This window comes from Triticum dicoccoides, chromosome 5A, assembly GCF_002162155.2.
Source record: "Triticum dicoccoides isolate Atlit2015 ecotype Zavitan chromosome 5A, WEW_v2.0, whole genome shotgun sequence".
Lineage (NCBI taxonomy): Eukaryota > Viridiplantae > Streptophyta > Magnoliopsida > Poales > Poaceae > Triticum > Triticum dicoccoides.
In genome coordinates, this window is record NC_041388.1 from 710,047,389 (window position 1) to 710,071,727 (window position 24,339).

Sequence of the window (24,339 nt, forward strand, 5' to 3'; positions counted from 1 at the left end):
TTAGAAACTTGTTTTGGCAATATTGTTTCAGATGGAAAGCTGCCCTCTATACAAAAAATGTGGCCACATTATCATGATCGATGCCATGGATATGGAATTAAACAAAATTGCCGAGAGCCAAACCGGGAGCACTCAACAGAGCTAACTGATCGCCTCCTTCCCGTCAACCACGATGGGCGGAACATGTGTCCCCCACCTTTGTTGAGTGTATTTCTTTTTATTTTACCTTTTTACTATTGTTTGTCAGAAAACACTTGGCAAAGATCTCCTTTGTCGAGTGCCATTTAAAAAGCACTCGACAAATGAGTTTTTCTGTAGTGAATGTGAAATATTCGATAATAACATTCCATGTATCAATATGACAGTATGTAACACCATAAATGTAACCGAGCACTAGAGACATGAAAGAATTAGTTTCTCTAGTGAACAAAGTAATCAAGACTTTTTATGAATCAACATAGCAAGAGGAAGCTTAACAATATAGTTTTTTCATATCTTAGATGGTGAGACGTACTATAGAAGATTAAGCTAGTACCGCATGTGGTGTTCATGCGGGGCAATGCTGGAGCTGAGATCATTTTCATTCAACGTAAAAATTTCTCTTTCTGTTATAACTCTTTAGCTACTTTTATCTCATCCCTTAATATCTCCACAATTCAATTTTTTGGGGGAAATTCAAAATATCTAAAGGTTTTACTAAGTTTACACAAAAATATACCAATATCCATGGAATCGAGTAGATTTATTATAAAAATAAATTTTATGATAAATGTAATACACTAATTTGGTGCCATAAATGTTAGTGTTTTCATATGATCTATGTGAAACTTACGATAGTTTGACTTTCAATTAAAGCTGGTTTGAGATGAATGGAGGAGAAGCTAAGGTTTGCATAATAATTTTGTTTCAAAAAATTATACATGTTAAGAGCGAGAGATAAAAGCTTAATAGTGTTCCTTATGGTGTTTGACTTATGCACTTCCTCTCCCACCACCCTTGGCACTAACTAATTCAATATTTTGACCAGGTTTTCGGGAAAATGCATGTACCAGAATGTAAAAGACAGAATCAGTTCCATTAGATAAATCATAAAAAATCATTAAAATTCAGTTTTGTTGCTCCAAATACATACCTTTTGTCCCATGATAGAACTTGGTCGTTGTTGTGCAGGTGGTGTTCAAGGTCGCCATTAGATATGAACTCAAAGACGAGGAAGAGTTCAACCTTGATAACCCTTTTCCACCAAGTCTTGCCATCGATCACTCTGACTTTGCCGCACCATCCTTTGAGGTCAACTAGATTCTCGTGCCTCGTGTTACCAACTGTCTGGAGCTCGCGATGGAATTCCTCAAGCTTTCCCTCTGCTTTAATTCTCTTCACGGCCACTTCCTGGCCCTTGAACGTCGCCTTATATACTGCTCCGAACATACCCTCTCCAAGAAGAGCATCTCTGGAGAATCTGTTCGTGGCGCAAGCTAGATCACTATAACTGAATTCCATAAAGCCATTCGCCCCTGACGAGAGGGAATTGCGTGCGCTTCTCCAGTAACACCATGTTGTAACGAGATACACAAGAACGCTTAGAACGGGTACAACTACTTTTACAATGTTAATTACTTTTGATGTCGTAACCCCAGGATCCCCTGAAAGAAATTAAGGAAGTATATTACTAAATAAAAGGTGCTCAGTTCAAGGTAAAAAAAAGTTCTAGCAATTCCAATCGAAAATTTTACGTGAGTATTAAGTAGTACTACTGTATACACTCATAGTATGTATTAATCGCAATTTCTTTATTTTCCTTTACTACAAAGATGTTTCAGTTCGCTAGGTTGTGTCTTGCCTACCCATGCATTCAACATTTAGTTTATAAGCTTGTCCTATTTTCGAATCTCTGGATCTATGTTTATTTTCAATAGCCCGAAGCATTTCCTAACTTGCTACATCTTCCTCATCACTGGGTGTCTGGGTATCCACCGCAAGTCTTTCCACTTATGAACCTCGCTGTTAACGTTAAGGCTATGCCATCATAAGTTGCTACTACTTGCAAGGATCTTATTGAAGTCCAGAAATAGGAAAGTATAGATCAAAACGCCGACTCGACAAAATTTGGTGCTATCAAAGTGTCCACTAAGTTCACGGGCTCAAGATGAGCGGACTCGAACAGCTGACATCCATCATAGAGTAAACCACCCCCTATCATGCCTCGCCAACGGGTTCTACCATAGAGTCCAATGATAGACAATAACTATGCCTTGTTGAACACGTCTTAATACTACGACTTCAGTTGTACTTTCTCTCCAAAGTGAAACTCCTCTCAAAATCTCAAGACAAAAGAGCTTAATTGGAATCCCATTCTAAGGATTCATGTGGTTCCGCAGAATCCAACAACACGAGAACCAAGAATGGTGAGATCTTCCAAGTGAGTTTGATTTAATGGTTTTAGTGTTTGTTCCTTCATTTGATCGGGTTATCAGCTTTGTTCTCCTATGAGATTGTGCAAATTTTGTATGTTAAATAATATACAACATCAACATGTTTCTTCCTTAACTGCACTGACATGATAGCAGTTTGCCTATGATACCGTTGTAAGAGGCAACCATTGGCACGTGCAAATTTATTACATAGATTTTGGACCACTTTGCTTTTAAGATATGGGGTACAAGAATCAAGTGCGAGGCAATTTTTATCAAAACATTCTTTGCTCTGTAACCATTAGACAACTTCTTCAACCTAGTTTCTCAAAAAAAAACTTCTTCAACCTCTCACTTCTATTAACCTTGGTGGCCACTAAGGGAGCTTTCCTGTTCTTTTTTCAAATAAATGATAGGGATTGTGGAGTGAAAACCAATCTCCGTAACATTTTTTTTTGGAGGCTTCTGGAGTTCAAAACCCTTGGGTTGCATCTACGTAGGTAATACTAAGAGAACATACATGTGGAACTTTAACATGGTAAGCATGAGGGAGATGGAACACCTATTAACAACAGATGATTCTTCCCCAATATCCTTAAGAATGTTCCATACTTTGGAAACAGGGAGAGTTTTTGTCCAGTTAAAATCTAAATGAGGAGGGAATCTAGCAAGCAATCTAAACCTGTTGATTCTCCTTTCTGGATAGGACTCGTGAGAGTCAAAGAGGAGTTCTTTAGTAAGATGGGGTTTTACTATTAGAAACGGTACTAGTACTGATTTTTGGGAAGATACGTGGTAAGGACGCAACAAATAAATGTTTCGATTTCGACTGTTTTATCCGTAGTGACGTTGAATACTCAATTTCGTCGATGCCAAACAAACCTCACCAGTTAAACAGAACTTAACTGGTGATAAATGAACTGCTTGGTTACACTTAGTTAGTGGTTGACGATGATTCATCTTTCTGATGACCATTATAGGTTTGTTTGGAATCTGATAGCCTTAGGAACCTTTACTGTGAAACCTATGTGTGTGGACCTTATGAATGGCCATACTAGATTTTTACGCAAATACATGTGGAAACTAAAAGTATCATTGATGACTAAGATTTCATGTGGTTCTTACATGGGATGGTGTTGGTAAGAAAAATTGTAATGTGTCTGGAAAGTGTTGCTTTTGCGACTATGATGTATATATTGAGCATTTGCTCCTTGCATGTCCTTTTTCCTCATCTTGTTTGGAGGATAGTTCATACAAAATATAATTTACCTCCACCAACAAATATCACAAATATGTTTGGGAATTGGTGACATGGGGTTAGCAAAAACATAAATCTCAATTTCGTGTTGGACAGAATGACATTATTTTTAACAAGACTATGTACTGCATCCGTTTATGGTCCTATCTCATTCTTGTGGAGCAGCTGGAGCCTTTGGATATTTTTTGGAGATGTCTGGAGACGGTCGCACAAGATATCTTCAACCAGGGTGGATGGTGGTCCATTAATAGAATAGATGATACATAGACACTTTATGTTTGTTCTATTCTGGCAGGTGATTTCTTTATCCACTTTATATGATCCATGAAGTATAATACTCTTGAGTTTATGTTGCAATAAAATGACCATGTGCATCGCTTTGATACAGAGCCCAGGATATGCCCCCTTTAAAAAATGCTTCAAGCGAGGCGGGGCACAACCACGGTTTTGGTTACCGGATGATATTTTTACTTGGGGGTAGTGGGGTGGAGGGTTGGTATTTATGATTACCACGGTTACCGGGCAATTACCGCCCAAAATATTCAAATGAAATTGGAATTCATTTTTTCAGAAACCTTAAATTAGCTTTAAAAATCCGACAGGGCATAACATTGGTGGTAACGCAGCGGTATGGCCCCTCTGTTCATCTACCCTCCTAATTATCTGGTTTTGTGTTCGAGACTTGGTGACCGTGGTGCTTAGGAAACATGATTACTGGAAGTAACCAGATTACATCCGAGTAACCCAAACCTGGGCCCGGCACAACGCAAAAGCACACATGTGTACATCACCTTTGGGCAATTTCCTATCGATATTCAAACACTTGATGTATTAGTGGATGGTAGACTCTTAGATGGAGAGATTGGTTGGCTATATCATACGTTTTGGCATTCTGAAACTTTCATATTTTCGTGTTTGTTTTGCTATAAAATATCATCACAACATGAACCAGCAACCAGAAGACATGTTGTCATCCAAAGACGCGAGTTACGTCAAAGCTCGAAGAATATAAAAATTGGATAAAAAGTCAGATTTGAAGTATATATAAAAATCAAAAAGAATTCTTTACTAAAAAATAAAAATGTGAAGTTCAATTTGAAATAACATAGAAGTTCGAAGAATATAAAAAACTCAGTTTTGTTGCAAGAAGTTCACGTGCACCCCCGTGCATGGTTCCGAATTTATATTGTGGGATGTCCGACCTCCAATTACATGTTTTAAAAATGACAAAAAATGACGTCGGACCTCCAATTATGTGTAATTCGACATATACACAAAAATGTGATAGAAGTTCATAGTGAAAACAGTGAGAAGTTCAAGTACTGCAAGGAATGCATTTCAGGTGAGAATAGAAGTATAGAAAAATAAAAGCTTAAAAAGTTTGTTGACAGAAGTTCAAGTGCTCTGTCCGGGGAATTTCAAAAATTCTTGCGAGAGAGGTTCACCTTGTATTTCCATGTTCGATTTTTTCCATATAAAAATTGAATACAATTCTTTACTCAAAATATGAAAAGGTGAAGTTCAAATTGAAATAACAGAGAAGTTCGGAGTTTATTAAAACATAGGATTTACCTGTTAAAAAAATAAAAAACACAAGCTATTTTTTGCACTTTTAAAAACAACTCATATACGAAAAAAATGGTAGCTAGAAGTTCAAGTGCTCGGCGAGGAAAAGTTTAAAAAATTCTTGTGAGAGAGCTTCACCGTGTATTTAGATGTCGAAAATACAAAAAAATATATGTTATTTTTTGTGTTTTAAAATAATTCTCTCAAACCAGAGAGAAGTTCAGAGTGATAACGATCGGAAGTTCACGTACTACATGGTGTGTATTTCATATAATAAAAATACAATAAAGTGAAACTGAGTGAAGTTCAACGAGAAATGTCCCAGAAGTTCAACTACTTCACGCGGTGCAAAAAACAGCACATCAAAAAACAGAGTGAAGTTCAAACAAACATGCCCCAAAAGTTCAACTACTTCATACAGTGCATTTTCGTTCGCGATGAACGCATAAATCATGATCTCGCCATTTTTTAATTTACCTCAAAACGACAGGAATATCATTTGTGTAAGTTCAAGTCCTCGGTCGGAGAAAGTTAAAAAAATTATTATGAGAGACGTTTGTACAAAAGGAATATTATTTGTGTAACACTAACGAATGGATGAGAAAATTACAAACAAAAATACGTCACAGAAGTTCAACGTGAAAACAGCAGAAAGTTCAACTACTACGCTGAATGAATTTTAGATGAAAAACTTTTAAAATCGTTGCGAGTATGAAAAGATGATCAACACGGGAAACTTGCGTGCTTACAGCAGCTTTCCATCGGTATATCACCTGCTCAATTCCGGTGAATGGATGGAGAGTTACGAGCAGTGGATGGAGACCTACGAGCAAAAAAATCACGTTAAAAACAGAGTGAAGTTCAGGTACGCGCGCCGAGAAGTTCAGGTTGTTCAATCGGTGCATTTTCGAAGAATCTGTTTCGCGATAAAGGCAGAACGCATGATCTCTCTGTTTTTGAAATTACTTGAAAATGGCTAGGAATCAGAGAAAACCATCAACATGAAAAAGTTTCACATTTTTCGTAGCTTTTCAGTGGTATATTATTTGCCCATTCCGATAAAGTTTGTAGAAATTACGGTAAAAATACGTTTTTAGCCATTTTCAAAACTGACATAACCGTAATTAATTAGGAGAAACAATATATACAAAAAAGTTTCGCATTTCTTCAAGTTTTCCAACGCCATATTATTTGCTGCATTTGGACATACAGTTAAAAAATTAGCTCGAAAGTACGAACTCGGTGGAACTTGTACCGTTTTCTAAATTACTTTTAAACCGTTCAAAATTAGAAAAACTTTTAACATGAAAAATTTGCGCATTTTCATAAGCTTTCCAACGCCATATTATTTGCCTCAATTAGATTAGCCGTTTAAAAATGACATCGAAAATACGAACTCGGGTGTTCCGTTTGCGAAATTCTACGATTTTCCGAATTACTCTTTAACCGTAGGGAATTAGAGAAATCTTTCAACGTGTGGAAGGAGCGGTTTTGCAGCAGCTTTCCAACACCATATTACTTGCCTCATTCCGATAAACGGTTTTAAAATGTGATCAAAAATATGATTCACGTTTTTTGTACGAAGAAAAAACGATTTTCAAAACTGCTCTTAAACCACTTACATTTTGCCAAAATTTTAATTTGGGTCATGATACTGGTGTCCATAGCTTTCCAACGGTATATAGCGATCCCCATTTGAACATCTTTTAGCTGAAGTTCAACCTAGCACACGGGGAAGGTCAGGCGCGTTACTCGGGAAGTTCATGTTGTGATCAGAATATTATTCTGATCCCGTGATCAGAATAGTGTTTATGTGTGTATATATATATATATATATATATATATATATATATATATATATATATATATATATATATATATATATATAGGTGCGCTGAAGTGAGCCTGAGCGCAATGCGCTTATTCTACGCTCTGGCCTAACAATGCGCAACCAACCAGAAAACATGCGTGTGGCTAGTGCCTTGGCCTCCAATTTTTCTTCCACCTACTAGTAATCAGCCATGTTGGATATAGTAACTGAATTAATTCGGTTACTGGCTGCAGCAATGGTTCACCGCTCTGCCACGATTTTTTTATTATATGCGTCCTCCTGATTACATATAGTAATCATCCATGGAAAATGTAGTAAAATATTAATTTGATTACCGTGTGCTTGTGATGGTTCATCACCTCAGCATAGTTTTGCTTTATTACTTGTCTGCGCCAATCACACATGGTAATCAACCATGTAAAGTATAGTAACATAATTTATTGGGTTACTGGTTGCACAAAAGCTACCATTTTATGTCAGAGAATTAAGGAGTGGTGTGCGGCATCTCGTAATAGATCTCGTAATAGATCTAGTCCGTTACCATATGTGCCAGTTCTTTTACCATGCATAATGGTACAAGACGTTGGGTGTAGTGCGGTTGCATGCAATCTCGTAAAGCTATTTGTTCCATTACCATATTTCTAACCTTTTTACTGTCATTAGCAAATAGAACCCCGCAGGGCGGAGGTCGGCGGTGGGAGTGGTAACTGAATTAAATCCATTTCTACAAGCGATATTACCATCAATTGCCGAAGCGTGTGGAGGTGGGGTTGATTAGTGTGACCCGAGCGTACGATTACCAGTTTTGCATTATAGCTCGTAACTAGATAACCATAATGATCAATTTTATTACTGTGTGCATTGGCTGGGTCGATCGAATCTCGGACAATAGTAAAGGATATAACACCTTTACTAGAAAGTAAAAAGGGCATTACGATCAAACCTGTAGCACTAGTAGTACATAGTAAATGGCATACTCCCTCCCTCCTTTAAAGAGTGTACTTTCAACTTTGTTGGGTAGTCAAACTATCTCAAAGTTTGACTGGGTTTGTGCAAAAAAATATCAATATTTATGAAACCAAATAGGTATATGATGAAAATATATTTTTATCATGAATCTAATGCTACTAATTTAATGGCGTAAATATTGATGTATTATTGTTGAAATATGGTCAAACATAAAAAAGTTTGACTTTCCAACAAAGGTGGAAGTACCCTCTTTAAAGGACAGAGGGAGTAGCACTTTACTACAAATGGGAGTAAGCATTACCGTCAAAATGGCACATAGTAAATGGCATAGCACTTTTACTACGAATAGTAGTAAGCATTACCATCAAATTAGGAAAGTGGTGGATGGTGTGCGTGGGTTGGCTGGCTTGGCGGGTTGCGTGATTAAGCCGGAGCGTAGAATAAACCATTATGCGCGCACGCGCAGTTTATATATATAACTCATCTTGGCACTATTGTTTGGCATCAAAATATGCACCTTTGTGCCAAATATGGGCACATTTTCATGAACAATGCCATGGATATGTGCATGACATGGGCATTTGGCTTGAAAGTCATGAATGTTCATACATGGTAGTCCATTTTCTGAAAGTTTTTTATGTCAAAATCCATTTATATCATTTTTCCTAACCACTAAGTACACATAAAACAACTCCATGTGAAAGTATAGCATTATATTTTTTTTCTTCATTTTTTTCATAATGGGGGTCAGTATCATTGGTGTAACTATTCATTGCAAGGGCCTAGATCTTTCAACACCATGTTTTTGTATCGCATAGAATCCTACTTAGACACAGAAAAATGATTTTTTCGGAAAAATTGGACTACACTAGAACATACTTTTAGTTCAAATTTGAATTACTTTCGGAATATTGGCCAAAACTCATTTAAATGGGCGAAAATAGATAGAAAGCGAGAAAATTCTTAAAAGTTGTGAATTGTCCATCTAATATAGTCTACTTTGTGTGAAAATTGGAGAGGCAGCATTTTTTGGAACTTAGAAAATATAAAAATATTTTTTGTAAGAAAAAGTTAGAAACTTGTTTTGGCAATATTGTTTCAGATGGAAAGCTGCCCTCTATACAAAAAATGTGGCCACATTATCATGATCGATGCCATGGATATGGAATTAAACAAAATTGCCGAGAGCCAAACCGGGAGCACTCAACAGAGCTAACTGATCGCCTCCTTCCCGTCAACCACGATGGGCGGAACATGTGTCCCCCACCTTTGTTGAGTGTATTTCTTTTTATTTTACCTTTTTACTATTGTTTGTCAGAAAACACTTGGCAAAGATCTCCTTTGTCGAGTGCCATTTAAAAAGCACTCGACAAATGAGTTTTTCTGTAGTGAATGTGAAATATTCGATAATAACATTTCATGTATCAATATGACAGTATGTAACACCATAAATGTAACCGAGCACTAGAGACATGAAAGAATTAGTTTCTCTAGTGAACAAAGTAATCAAGACTTTTTATGAATCAACATAGCAAGAGGAAGCTTAACAATATAGTTTTTTCATATCTTAGATGGTGAGACGTACTATAGAAGATTAAGCTAGTACCGCATGTGGTGTTCATGCGGGGCAATGCTGGAGCTGAGATCATTTTCATTCAACGTAAAAATTTCTCTTTCTGTTATAACTCTTTAGCTACTTTTATCTCATCCCTTAATATCTCCACAATTCAATTTTTTGGGGGAAATTCAAAATATCTAAAGGTTTTACTAAGTTTACACAAAAATATACCAATATCCATGGAATCGAGTAGATTTATTATAAAAATAAATTTTATGATAAATGTAATACACTAATTTGGTGCCATAAATGTTAGTGTTTTCATATGATCTATGTGAAACTTACGATAGTTTGACTTTCAATTAAAGCTGGTTTGAGATGAATGGAGGAGAAGCTAAGGTTTGCATAATAATTTTGTTTCAAAAAATTATACATGTTAAGAGCGAGAGATAAAAGCTTAATAGTGTTCCTTATGGTGTTTGACTTATGCACTTCCTCTCCCACCACCCTTGGCACTAACTAATTCAATATTTTGACCAGGTTTTCGGGAAAATGCATGTACCAGAATGTAAAAGACAGAATCAGTTCCATTAGATAAATCATAAAAAATCATTAAAATTCAGTTTTGTTGCTCCAAATACATACCTTTTGTCCCATGATAGAACTTGGTCGTTGTTGTGTAGGTGGTGTTCAAGGTCGCCATTAGATATGAACTCAAAGACGAGGAAGAGTTCAACCTTGATAACCCTTTTCCACCAAGTCTTGCCATCGATCACTCTGACTTTGCCGCACCATCCTTTGAGGTCAACTAGATTCTCGTGCCTCGTGTTACCAACTGTCTGGAGCTCGCGATGGAATTCCTCAAGCTTTCCCTCTGCTTTAATTCTCTTCACGGCCACTTCCTGGCCCTTGAACGTCGCCTTATATACTGCTCCGAACATACCCTCTCCAAGAAGAGCATCTCTGGAGAATCTGTTCGTGGCGCAAGCTAGATCACTATAACTGAATTCCATAAAGCCATTCGCCCCTGACGAGAGGGAATTGCGTGCGCTTCTCCAGTAACACCATGTTGTAACGAGATACACAAGAACGCTTAGAACGGGTACAACTACTTTTACAATGTTAATTACTTTTGATGTCGTAACCCCAGGATCCCCTGAAAGAAATTAAGGAAGTATATTACTAAATAAAAGGTGCTCAGTTCAAGGTAAAAAAAAAGTTCTAGCAATTCCAATCGAAAATTTTACGTGAGTATTAAGTAGTACTACTGTATACACTCATAGTATGTATTAATAGCAATTTCTTTATTTTCCTTTACTACAAAGATGTTTCAGTTCGCTAGGTTGTGTCTTGCCTACCCATGCATTCAACATTTAGTTTATAAGCTTGTCCTATTTTCGAATCTCTGGATCTATGTTTATTTTCAATAGCCCGAAGCATTTCCTAACTTGCTACACCTGCCTCATCACTGGGTGTCTGGGTATCCACCGCAAGTCTTTCCACTTATGAACCTCGCTGTTAACGTTAAGGCTATGCCATCATAAGTTACTACTACATGCAAGGATCTTATTGAAGTCCAGAAATAGGAAAGTATAGATCAAAACGCCGACTCGACAAAATTTGGTGCTATCAAAGTGTCCACTAAGTTCACGGGCTCAAGATGAGCGGACTCGAACAGCTGACATCCGTCATAGAGTAAACCACCCCCTATCATGCCTCGCCAACGGGTTCTACCATAGAGTCCAATGATAGACAATAACTATGCCTTGCTGAACACGTCTTAATACTACGACTTCAGTTGTACTTTCTCTCCAAAGTGAAACTCCTCTCAAAATCTCAAGACAAAAGAGCTTAATTGGAGTCCCATTCTAAGGATTCATGTGGTTCCGCAGAATCCAACAACACGAGAACCAAGAATGGTGAGATCTTCCAAGTGAGTTTGATTTAATGGTTTTAGTGTTTGTTCCTTCATTTGATCGGGTTATCAGCTTTGTTCTCCTATGAGATTGTGCAAATTTTGTATGTTAAATAATATACAACATCAACATGTTTCTTCCTTAACTGCACTGACATGATAGCAGTTTGCCTATGATACTGTTGTAAGAGGCAACCATTGGCACGTGCAAATTTATTACATAGATTTTGGACCACTTTTCTTTTAAGATATGGGGTACAAGAATCAAGTGCGAGGCAATTTTTATCAAAACATTCTTTGCTCTGTAACCATTAGACAACTTCTTCAACCTAGTTTCTCAAAAAAAAACTTCTTCAACCTCTCACTTCTATTAACCTTGGTGGCCACTAAGGGAGCTTTCCTGTTCTTTTTTCACATAAATGATAAGAATTGTGGAGTGAAAACCAATCTCCGTAACATTTTTTTTGGAGGCTTCTGGAGTTCAAAACCCTTGGGTTGCATCTACGTAGGTAATACTAAGAGAACATACATGTGGAACTTTAACATGGTAAGCATGAGGGAGATGGAACACCTGTTAACAACAGATGATTCTTCTCCAATATCCTTAAGAATGTTCCATACTTTGGAAACAGGGAGAGTTTTTGTCCAGTTAAAATCTAAATGAGGAGGGAATCTAGCAAGCAATCTAAACCTGTTGATTCTCCTTTCTGGATAGGACTCGTGAGAGTCAAAGAGGAGTTCTTTAGTAAGATGGGGTTTTACTATTAGAAACGGTACTAGTACTGATTTTTGGGAAGATACGTGGTAAGGACGCAACAAATAAATGTTTCGGTTTCGACTGTTTTATCCGTAGTGACGTTGAATACTCAATTTCGTCGATGCCAAACAAACCTCACCAGTTAAACAGAACTTAACTGGTGATAAATGAACTGCTTGGTTACACTTAGTTAGTGGTTGACGATGATTCATCTTTCTGATGACCATTATAGGTTTGTTTGGAATCTGATAGCCTTAGGAACCTTTACTGTGAAACCTATGTGTGTGGACCTTATGAATGGCCATACTAGATTTTTACGTAAATACATGTGGAAACTAAAAGTATCATTGATGACTAAGATTTCATGTGGTTCTTACATGGGATGGTTTTGGTAAGAAAAATTGTAATGTGTCTGGAAAGTGTTGCTTTTGCGACTATGATGTATATATTGAGCATTTGCTCCTTGCATGTCCTTTTTCCTCATCTTGTTTGGAGGATAGTTCATACAAAATATAATTTACCTCCACCAACAAATATCACAAATATGTTTGGGAATTGGTGACATGGGGTTAGCAAAAACATAAATCTCAATTTCGTGTTGGACAGAATGACATTATTTTTAACAAGACTATGTACTGCATCCGTTTATGGTCCTATCTCATTCTTGTGGAGCAGCTGGAGCCTTTGGATATTTTTTGGAGATGTCTGGAGACGGTCGCACAAGATATCTTCAACCAGGGTGGATGGTGGTCCATTAATAGAATAGATGATACATAGGCACTTTATGTTTGTTCTATTCTGGCAGGTGATTTCTTTATCCACTTTATATGATCCATGAAGTATAATACTCTTGAGTTTATGTTGCAATAAAATGACCATGTGCATCGCTTTGATACAGAGCCCATGATATGCCCCCTTTAAAAAATGCTTCAAGCGAGGCGGGGCACAACCACGGTTTTGGTTACCGGATGATATTTTTACTTGGGGGTAGTGGGGTGGAGGGTTGGTATTTATGATTACCACGGTTACCGGGCAATTACCGCCCAAAATATTCAAATGAAATTGGAATTCATTTTTTCAGAAACCTTAAATTAGCTTTAAAAATCCGACAGGGCATAACATTGGTGGTAACGCAGCGGTATGGCCCCTCTGTTCATCTACCCTCCTAATTATCTAGTTTTGTGTTCGAGACTTGGTGACCGGGGTGCTTAGGAAACATGATTACTGGAAGTAACCAGATTACATCCGAGTAACCCAAACCCTGGGCCCGGCACAACGCAAAAGCACACATGTGTACATCACCTTTGGGCAATTTCCTATCGATATTCAAACACTTGATGTATTAGTGGATGGTAGACTCTTAGATGGAGAGATTGGTTGGCTATATCATACGTTTTGGCATTCTGAAACTTTCATATTTTCGTGTTTGTTTTGCTATAAAATATCATCACAACATGAACCAGCAACCAGAAGACATGTTGTTATCCAAAGACGCGAGTTACGTCAAAGCTCGAAGAATATAAAAATTGGATAAAAAGTCAGATTTGAAGTATATATAAAAATCAAAAAGAATTCTTTACTAAAAAATAAAAATGTGAAGTTCAATTTGAAATAACATAGAAGTTCGAAGAATATAAAAAACTCAGTTTTGTTGCAAGAAGTTCACGTGCACCCCCGTGCATGGTTCCGAATTTATATTGTGGGATGTCCGACATCCAATTACATGTTTTAAAAATGACAAAAAATGACGTCGGACCTCCAATTATGTGTAATTCGACATATACACAAAAATGTGATAGAAGTTCGTAGTGAAAACAGTGAGAAGTTCAAGTACTGCAAGGAATGCATTTCAGGTGAGAATAGAAGTATAGAAAAATAAAAGCTTAAAAAGTTTGTTGACAGAAGTTCAAGTGCTCTGTCCGGGGAATTTCAAAAATTCTTGCGAGAGAGGTTCACCTTGTATTTCCATGTTCGATTTTTTCCATATAAAAATTGAATACAATTCTTTACTCAAAATATGAAAAGGTGAAGTTCAAATTGAAATAACAGAGAAGTTCGGAGTTTATTAAAACATAGGATTTACCTGTTAAAAAAATAAAAAACACAAGCTATTTTTTGCACTTTTAAAAACAACTCATATACGAAAAAAATGGTAGCTAGAAGTTCAAGTGCTCGGCGAGGAAAAGTTTAAAAAATTCTTGTGAGAGAGCTTCACCGTGTATTTAGATGTCGAAAATACAAAAAAATATATGTTATTTTTTGTGTTTTAAAATAATTCTCTCAAACCAGAGAGAAGTTCAGAGTGATAACGATCGGAAGTTCACGTACTACATGGTGTGTATTTCATATAATAAAAATACAATAAAGTGAAACTGAGTGAAGTTCAACCAGAAATGTCCCAGAAGTTCAACTACTTCACGCGGTGCAAAAAACAGCACGTCAAAAAACAGAGTGAAGTTCAAACAAACATGCCCCAAAAGTTCAACTACTTCATACAGTGCATTTTCGTTCGCGATGAACGCATAAATCATGATCTCGCCATTTTTTAATTTACCTTAAAACGACAGGAATATCATTTGTGTAAGTTCAAGTCCTCGGTCGGAGAAAGTTAAAAAAATTATTATGAGAGACGTTTGTGCAAAAGGAATATTATTTGTGTAACACTAACGAATGGATGAGAAAATTACAAACAAAAATACGTCACAGAAGTTCAACGTGAAAACAGCAGGAAGTTCAACTACTACGCTGAATGAATTTTAGATGAAAAACTTTTAAAATCGTTGCGAGTATGAAAAGATGATCAACACGGGAAACTTGCGTGCTTACAGCAGCTTCCCATCGGTATATCACCTGCTCAATTCCGGTGAATGGATGGAGAGTTACGAGCAGTGGATGGAGACCTACGAGCAAAAAAATCACGTTAAAAACAGAGTGAAGTTCAGGTACGCGCGCCGAGAAGTTCAGGTTGTTCAATCGGTGCATTTTCGAAGAATCTGTTTCGCGATAAAGGCAGAACGCATGATCTCTCTGTTTTTGAAATTACTTGAAAACGGCTAGGAATCAGAGAAAACCATCAACATGAAAAAGTTTCGCATTTTTCGTAGCTTTTCAGTGGTATATTATTTGCCCATTCCGATAAAGTTTGTAGAAATTACGGTAAAAATACGTTTTTAGCCATTTTCAAAACTGACATAACCGTAATTAATTAGGAGAAACAATATATACAAAAAGTTTCGCATTTCTTCAAGTTTTCCAACGCCATATTATTTGCTGCATTTGGACATACAGTTAAAAAATTAGCTCGAAAGTACGAACTCGGTGGAACTTGTACCGTTTTCTAAATTACTTTTAAACCGTTCAAAATTAGAAAAACTTTTAACATGAAAAATTTGCGCATTTTCATAAGCTTTCCAACGCCATATTATTTGCCTCAATTAGATTAGCCGTTTAAAAGTGACATCGAAAATACGAACTCGGGTGTTCCGTTTGCGAAATTCTACGATTTTCCGAATTACTCTTTAACCGTAGGGAATTAGAGAAATCTTTCAACGTGTGGAAGGAGCGGTTTTGCAGCAGCTTTCCAATACCATATTATTTGCCTCATTCCGATAAACGGTTTTAAAATGTGATCAAAAATATGATTCACGTTTTTTGTACGAAGAAAAAACGATTTTCAAAACTGCTCTTAAACCACTTACATTTTGCCAAAATTTTAATTTGGGTCATGATACTCGTGTCCATAGCTTTCCAACGGTATATAGCGAGCCCCATTTGAACATCTTTTAGCTGAAGTTCAACCTAGCACACGGGGAAGGTCCAATGCGCAACCAACCAGAAAACATGCGCGTGGCTAGTGCCTTGGCCTCCAATTTTTCTTCCACCTACTAGTAATCAGCCATGTTGGATATAGTAACTGAATTAATTCGGTTACTGGCTGCAGCAATGGTTCACCGCTCTGCCACAATTTTTTTATTATATGCGTCCTCCTGATTACATATAGTAATCATCCATGGAAAATGTAGTAAAATATTAATTTGATTACCGTGTGCTTGTGATGGTTCATCATCTCAGCATAGTTTTGCTTTATTACTTGTCTGCGCCAATCACACATGGTAATCAACCATGTAAAGTATAGTAACATAATTTATTGGGTTACTGGTTGCACAAAAGCTACCATTTTATGTCAGAGAATTAAGGAGTGGTGTGCGGCATCTCGTAATATATCTCGTAATAGATCTAGTCCGTTACCATATGTGCCAGTTCTTTTACCATGCATAATGGTACAAGACGTTGGGTGTAGTGCGGTTGCATGCAATCTCGTAAAGCTATTTGTTCCATTACCATATTTCTAACCTTTTTACTGTCATTAGCAAATAGAACCCCGCGGGGCGGAGGTCGGCGGTGGGAGTGGTAACTGAATTAAATCCATTTCTACAAGCGATATTACCATCAATTGCCGAAGCGTGTGGAGGTGGGGTTGATTAGTGTGACCCGAGCGTACGATTACCAGTTTTGCATTATAGCTCGTAACTAGATAACCATAATGATCAATTTTATTACTGTGTGCATTGGCTGGGTCGATCGAATCTCGGACAATAGTAAAGGATATAACACCTTTACTAGAAAGTAAAAAGGGCATTACGATCAAACCTGTAGCACTAGTAGTACATAGTAAATGGCATACTCCCTCCCTCCTTTAAAGAGTGTACTTTCAACTTTGTTGGGTAGTCAAACTATCTCAAAGTTTGACTGGGTTTGTGCAAAAAAATATCAATATTTATGAAACCAAATAGGTATATGATGAAAATATATTTTATCATGAATCTAATGCTACTAATTTAATGGCGTAAATATTGATGTATTATTGTTGAAATATGGTCAAACATAAAAAAGTTTGACTTTCCAACAAAGGTGGAAGTACCCTCTTTAAAGGACGGAGGGAGTAGCACTTTACTACAAATGGGAGTAAGCATTACCGTCAAAATGGCACATAGTAAATGGCATAGCACTTTTACTACGAATAGTAGTAAGCATTACCATCAAATTAGGAAAGTGGTGGATGGTGTGCGTGGGTTGGCTGGCTTGGCGGGTTGCGTGATTAAGCCGGAGCGTATAATAAACCATTATGCGCGCACGCGCAGTTTATATATATAACTCATCTTGGCACTATTGTTTGGCATCAAAATATGCACCTTTGAGCCAAATATGGGCACATTTTCATGAACAATGCCATGGATATGTGCATGACATGGGCATTTGGCTTGAAAGTCATGAATGTTCATACATGGTAGTCCATTTTCTGAAAGTTTTTTATGTCAAAATCCATTTATATCATTTTTCCTAACCACTAAGTACACATAAAACAACTCCATGTGAAAGTATAGCATTATATTTTTTTCTTCATTTTTTTCATAATGGGGGTCAGTATCATCGGTGAAACTATTCATTGCAAGGGCCTAGATCTTTCAACACCATGTTTTTGTATCGCATAGAATCCTACTTAGACACAGAAAAATGATTTTTTCGGAAAAATTGGACTACACTAGAACATACTTTTAGTTCAAATTTGAATTACTTTCGGAATATTGGCCAAAACTCATTTAAATGGGCGAAAATAGATAGAAAGCGAGAAAATTCTTAATAGTTGTGAATTGTCCATCTAATATAGTCTACTTTGTGTGAAAATTGGAGAGGCAGCATTTTTTGGAACTTAGAAAATATAAAAATATTTTTTGTGACAAAAAGTTAGAAACTTGTTTTGGCAATATTGTTTCAGATGGAAAGCTGCCCTCTATACAAAAAATGTGGCCACATTATCATGATCGATGCCATGGATATGGAATTAAACAAAATTGCCGAGAGCCAAACCGGGAGCACTCAACAGAGCTAACTGATCGCCTCCTTCCCGTCAACCACGATGGGCGGAACATGTGTCCCCCACCTTTGTTGAGTGTATTTCTTTTTATTTTACCTTTTTACTATTGTTTGTCAGAAAACACTTGGCAAAGATCTCCTTTGTCGAGTGCCATTTAAAAAGCACTCGACAAATGAGTTTTTCTGTAGTGAATGTGAAATATTCGATAATAACATTCCATGTATCAATATGACAGTATGTAACACCATAAATGTAACCGAGCACTAGAGACATGAAAGAATTAGTTTCTCTAGTGAACAAAGTAATCAAGACTTTTTATGAATCAACATAGCAAGAGGAAGCTTAACAATATAGTTTTTTCATATCTTAGATGGTGAGACGTACTATAGAAGATTAAGCTAGTACCGCATGTGGTGTTCATGCGGGGCAATGCTGGAGCTGAGATCATTTTCATTCAACGTAAAAATTTCTCTTTCTGTTATAACTCTTTAGCTACTTTTATCTCATCCCTTAATATCTCCACAATTCAATTTTTTGGGGGAAATTCAAAATATCTAAAGGTTTTACTAAGTTTACACAAAAATATACCAATATCCATGGAATCGAGTAGATTTATTATAAAAATAAATTTTATGATAAATGTAATACACTAATTTGGTGCCATAAATGTTAGTGTTTTCATATGATCTATGTGAAACTTACGATAGTTTGACTTTCAATTAAAGCTGGTTTGAGATGAATGGAGGAGAAGCTAAGGTTTGCATAATAATTTTGTTTCAAAAAATTATACATGTTAAGAGCGAGAGATAAAAGCTTAATAGTGTTCCTTATGGTGTTTGACTTATGCACTTCCTCTCCCACCACCCTTGGCACTAACTAATTCAATATTTTGACCAGGTTTTCGGGAAAATGCATGTACCAGAATGTAAAAGACAGAATCAGTTCCATTAGATAAATCATAAAAAATCATTAAAATTCAGTTTTGTTGCTCCAAATACATACCTTTTGTCCCATGATAGAACTTGGTCGTTGTTGTGTAGGTGGTGTTCAAGGTCGCCATTAGATATGAACTCAAAGACGAGGAAGAGTTCAACCTTGATAACCCTTTTCCACCAAGTCTTGCCATCGATCACTCTGACTTTGCCGCACCATCCTTTGAGGTCAACTAGATTCTCGTGCCTCGTGTTACCAACTGTCTGGAGCTCGCGATGGAATTCCTCAAGCTTTCCCTCTGCTTTAATTCTCTTCACGGCCACTTCCTGGCCCTTGAACGTCGCCTTATATACTGCTCCGAACATACCCTCTCCAAGAAGAGCATCTCTGGAGAATCTGTTCGTGGCGCAAGCTAGATCACTATAACTGAATTCCATAAAGCCATTCGCCCCTGACGAGAGGGAATTGCGTGCGCTTCTCCAGTAACACCATGTTGTAACGAGATACACAAGAACGCTTAGAACGGGTACAACTACTTTTACAATGTTAATTACTTTTGATGTCGTAACCCCAGGATCCCCTGAAAGAAATTAAGGAAGTATATTACTAAATAAAAGGTGCTCAGTTCAAGGTAAAAAAAAAGTTCTAGCAATTCCAATCGAAAATTTTACGTGAGTATTAATTAGTACTACTGTATACACTCATAGTATGTATTAATCGCAATTTCTTTATTTTCCTTTACTACAAAGATGTTTCAGTTCGCTAGGTTGTGTCTTGCCTACCCATGCATTCAACATTTAGTTTATAAGCTTGTCCTATTTTCGAATCTCTGGATCTATGTTTATTTTCAATAGCCCGAAGCATTTCCTAACTTGCTACACCTGCCTCATCACTGGGTGTCTGGGTATCCACCGCAAGTCTTTCCACTTATGAACCTCGCTGTTAACGTTAAGGCTATGCCATCATAAGTTACTACTACATGCAAGGATCTTATTGAAGTCCAGAAATAGGAAAGTATAGATCAAAACGCCGACTCGACAAAATTTGGTGCTATCAAAGTGTCCACTAAGTTCACGGGCTCAAGATGAGCGGACTCGAACAGCTGACATCCGTCATAGAGTAAACCACCCCCTATCATGCCTCGCCAACGGGTTCTACCATAGAGTCCAATGATAGACAATAACTATGCCTTGCTGAACACGTCTTAATACTACGACTTCAGTTGTACTTTCTCTCCAAAGTGAAACTCCTCTCAAAATCTCAAGACAAAAGAGCTTAATTGGAGTCCCATTCTAAGGATTCATGTGGTTCCGCAGAATCCAACAACACGAGAACCAAGAATGGTGAGATCTTCCAAGTGAGTTTGATTTAATGGTTTTAGTGTTTGTTCCTTCATTTGATCGGGTTATCAGCTTTGTTCTCCTATGAGATTGTGCAAATTTTGTATGTTAAATAATATACAACATCAACATGTTTCTTCCTTAACTGCACTGACATGATAGCAGTTTGCCTATGATACTGTTGTAAGAGGCAACCATTGGCACGTGCAAATTTATTACATAGATTTTGGACCACTTTTCTTTTAAGATATGGGGTACAAGAATCAAGTGCGAGGCAATTTTTATCAAAACATTCTTTGCTCTGTAACCATTAGACAACTTCTTCAACCTAGTTTCTCAAAAAAAAACTTCTTCAACCTCTCACTTCTATTAACCTTGGTGGCCACTAAGGGAGCTTTCCTGTTCTTTTTTCACATAAATGATAAGAATTGTGGAGTGAAAACCAATCTCCGTAACATTTTTTTTGGAGGCTTCTGGAGTTCAAAACCCTTGGGTTGCATCTACGTAGGTAATACTAAGAGAACATACATGTGGAACTTTAACATGGTAAGCATGAGGGAGATGGAACACCTGTTAACAACAGATGATTCTTCCCCAATATCCTTAAGAATGTTCCATACTTTGGAAACAGGGAGAGTTTTTGTCCAGTTAAAATCTAAATGAGGAGGGAATCTAGCAAGCAATCTAAACCTGTTGATTCTCCTTTCTGGATAGGACTCGTGAGAGTCAAAGAGGAGTTCTTTAGTAAGATGGGGTTTTACTATTAGAAACGGTACTAGTACTGATTTTTGGGAAGATACGTGGTAAGGACGCAACAAATAAATGTTTCGGTTTCGACTGTTTTATCCGTAGTGACGTTGAATACTCAATTTCGTCGATGCCAAACAAACCTCACCAGTTAAACAGAACTTAACTGGTGATAAATGAACTGCTTGGTTACACTTAGTTAGTGGTTGACGATGATTCATCTTTCTGATGACCATTATAGGTTTGTTTGGAATCTGATAGCCTTAGGAACCTTTACTGTGAAACCTATGTGTGTGGACCTTATGAATGGCCATACTAGATTTTTACGTAAATACATGTGGAAACTAAAAGTGTCATTGATGACTAAGATTTCATGTGGTTCTTACATGGGATGGTTTTGGTAAGAAAAATTGTAATGTGTCTGGAAAGTGTTGCTTTTGCGACTATGATGTATATATTGAGCATTTGCTCCTTGCATGTCCTTTTTCCTCATCTTGTTTGGAGGATAGTTCATACAAAATATAATTTACCTCCACCAACAAATATCACAAATATGTTTGGGAATTGGTGACATGGGGTTAGCAAAAACATAAATCTCAATTTCGTGTTGGACAGAATGACATTATTTTTAACAAGACTATGTACTGCATCCGTTTATGGTCCTATCTCATTCTTGTGGAGCAGCTGGAGCCTTTGGATATTTTTTGGAGATGTCTGGAGACGGTCGCACAAGATATCTTCAACCAGGGTGGATGGTGGTCCATTAATAGAATAGATGATACATAGGCACTTTATGTTTGTTCTATTCTGGCAGGTGATTTCTTTATCCACTTTATATGATCCATGAAGTATAATACTCTTGAGTTTATGTTGCAATAAAATGACCATGTGCATCGCTTTGATACAGAGCCCAGGATATGCCCCCTTTAAAAAATGCTTCAAGCGAGGCGGGGCACAACCACGGTTTTGGTTACCGGATGATATTTTTACTTGGGGGTAGTGGGGTGGAGGGTTGGTATTTATGATTACCACGGTTACCGGGCAATTACCGCCCAAAATATTCAAATGAAATTGGAATTCATTTTTTCAGAAACCTTAAATTAGCTTTAAAAATCCGACAGGGCATAACATTGGTGGTAACGCAGCGGTATGGCCCCTCTGTTCATCTACCCTCCTAATTATCTGGTTTTGTGTTCGAGACTTGGTGACCGGGGTGCTTAGGAAACATGATTACTGGAAGTAACCAGATTACATCCGAGTAACCCAAACCCTGGGCCCGGCACAACGCAAAAGCACACATGTGTACATCACCTTTGGGCAATTTCCTATCGATATTCAAACACTTGATGTATTAGTGGATGGTAGACTCTTAGATGGAGAGATTGGTTGGCTATATCATACGTTTTGGCATTCTGAAACTTTCATATTTTCGTGTTTGTTTTGCTATAAAATATCATCACAACATGAACCAGCAACCAGAAGACATGTTGTTATCCAAAGACGCGAGTTACGTCAAAGCTCGAAGAGTCTTGCATTGACAATCAATGTTGATTTGTTTTAAAACGTCCTAAATCTGGCCTCAAATGGAAAAGAGTGCTCAATATGAACTTTCTGCTCCTCATAGAGACGAACAATTTCGCTGTCTAGATCATTTCAACCAGAGATCATATGCGGCCTCTGAGCCAAACAAGGATTAGTGCAGAAGATGCAGTAGAGTTTTGAGGACTAATAGTATCTCCTCTGATTATATTAGTGGAAGAGATCTCACTATTTGGAGCGAGTTTCGGAGTAAGTTGGCATACCTCCACCCTGCAATCTTCTTTTCCTATGTGCTGAGTTATAATGTACCCTGGACCATGTGCCCATTCCTGGGTCAAGTAAGGTACTTAGTTGCAGCAAATTAATTAATCAAATGATTAGAGACTATTAAGAAAGTATATAAATTAAATAGACACGTACACGTCCGTACCTTGGAATAGCGGGATATCAAGAATGTGGCCTTGGCGAATCAGCAGCTGGCTGCTAGTGATATTATTGATCCTGAGCAGCGTTGACTCCCGCAGCTCATACTTGGCGGCGATCTGGGAGATATTGTCGCCTGCGCGGACGATCACATAGGCAAGGTGCATCACGTGGGAGCCGTCCACCTTGTCGCTGCTGCAGGGCAGCGGCCTCCGCCCATAGTATTTGCCCGCGGCAACGTTGTTGGCGGTGACGACCTCCATGAAGTAGTCATCGCCACGGCCGCCGGTGTACATATCCAGGTCCGACTGGCCCAGGCCGCCGGCGCAGCGGCACCTGAAGGGGATGCGCACGGCTGTTTTCGCGGGAATGGCTTGGCTGGTGTCGGTGTGGGGCGGGAGTTGGTTGGCGGCGAGGAGGTGGTGAAGGGTGGCGGTGGGGCTGAAGCGGGAAGCGAGTTGCTCGTAGGTGGTGGCGTTGGGGACGACGTAGGCGACGGCGGATCGGCATGTGCTCGGTTTGGCGCAGGTGAAGCTGGCGGCGGAGGCCGAGGAGGCTGCGGCCCAGAGCAGGAGGAGCAGGGCGGCCAGCGGCGGCATAGTTCACTCGCTGGCCAGCGTCCGACCACTACGAGAGAGGTACTCCGGGCGTGGCAGGAGGAGGAAGATTAATAATGCTAGGCCTTATCCCGGAACGGCCGCCGTGCATCTCTCACGTCGCCCTCCCATTCGACTCACATTCCTAGGCCTACCTAGTGTAGTACTACGTACAACAGAGACAAAACAAAACAAGAGCCAACATGCATGACCCGTGCCAAGACCGCAAGCCCTGATCCTTCGTTTGCTAGCTAGACCCGCCGGCCGTGTCAAGACCGCCAGCAAGCGCGTCCAGCCTCAGGCCTCAAACAAAACAAACCCTCTACTCGGGCGACGACTTTGCCGAGTGGTCACGTACCAAGCCGACATCTTATTGATGAACATTGCAAGTCATCACGCCGAGCGTAACAAGCGGACATCCTGGACAAGTCACGAACACCATCGTGGTCCTTCTCGAACCTTCAGGTACAGTCGTCCCTTATTTTTCCCCGGCGATGTTTGTTCAGGGCAGAGCTTGATGGTAACACATGGGAGACAAGTTCTATACAGGTTCAGGCCCTCAGAAAGAGCTAACACCGTGCTCATTTTTCTTCCAGCTCTTTAATTATTGTCTTCATATGC

At 38.3% G+C, this 24,339-nt stretch overlaps 1 protein-coding gene across 4 annotated transcripts in view; it reads right to left on the reverse strand.

The window, feature by feature from the left end:
- Positions 1-23,721, reverse strand: part of LOC119304371 — a 38,787-nt gene extending 15,066 nt beyond the window's left edge. Inside the window, exons 1-7 of one of the 4 annotated variants that reach the window (XR_005148222.1) lie at positions 23,130-23,721; positions 22,963-23,028; positions 19,143-19,653; positions 15,116-15,165; positions 10,239-10,749; positions 6,009-6,058; positions 1,133-1,643 (exon numbers count right to left, since the gene is read on the reverse strand). Coding sequence is in view for 1 of the 4 variants with exons in the window: in XM_037581556.1 (XP_037437453.1) it covers positions 17,544-17,564; positions 18,237-18,429; positions 19,143-19,460; positions 20,942-21,068; positions 22,963-23,028; positions 23,130-23,721 (1,317 nt within the window). In the remaining 3 variants the exon portion in view is untranslated. Of the gene's footprint in view, positions 1-1,132; positions 1,644-6,008; positions 6,059-10,238; positions 10,750-15,115; positions 15,166-17,543; positions 17,565-18,236; positions 18,430-19,142; positions 19,654-20,941; positions 21,069-22,962; positions 23,029-23,129 lie in introns of those variants that run through there. The other 3 variants (XR_005148224.1, XR_005148223.1, XM_037581556.1) reach the window with 3 other exon arrangements.
- Positions 23,722-24,339: the final 618 nt, after the last annotated feature.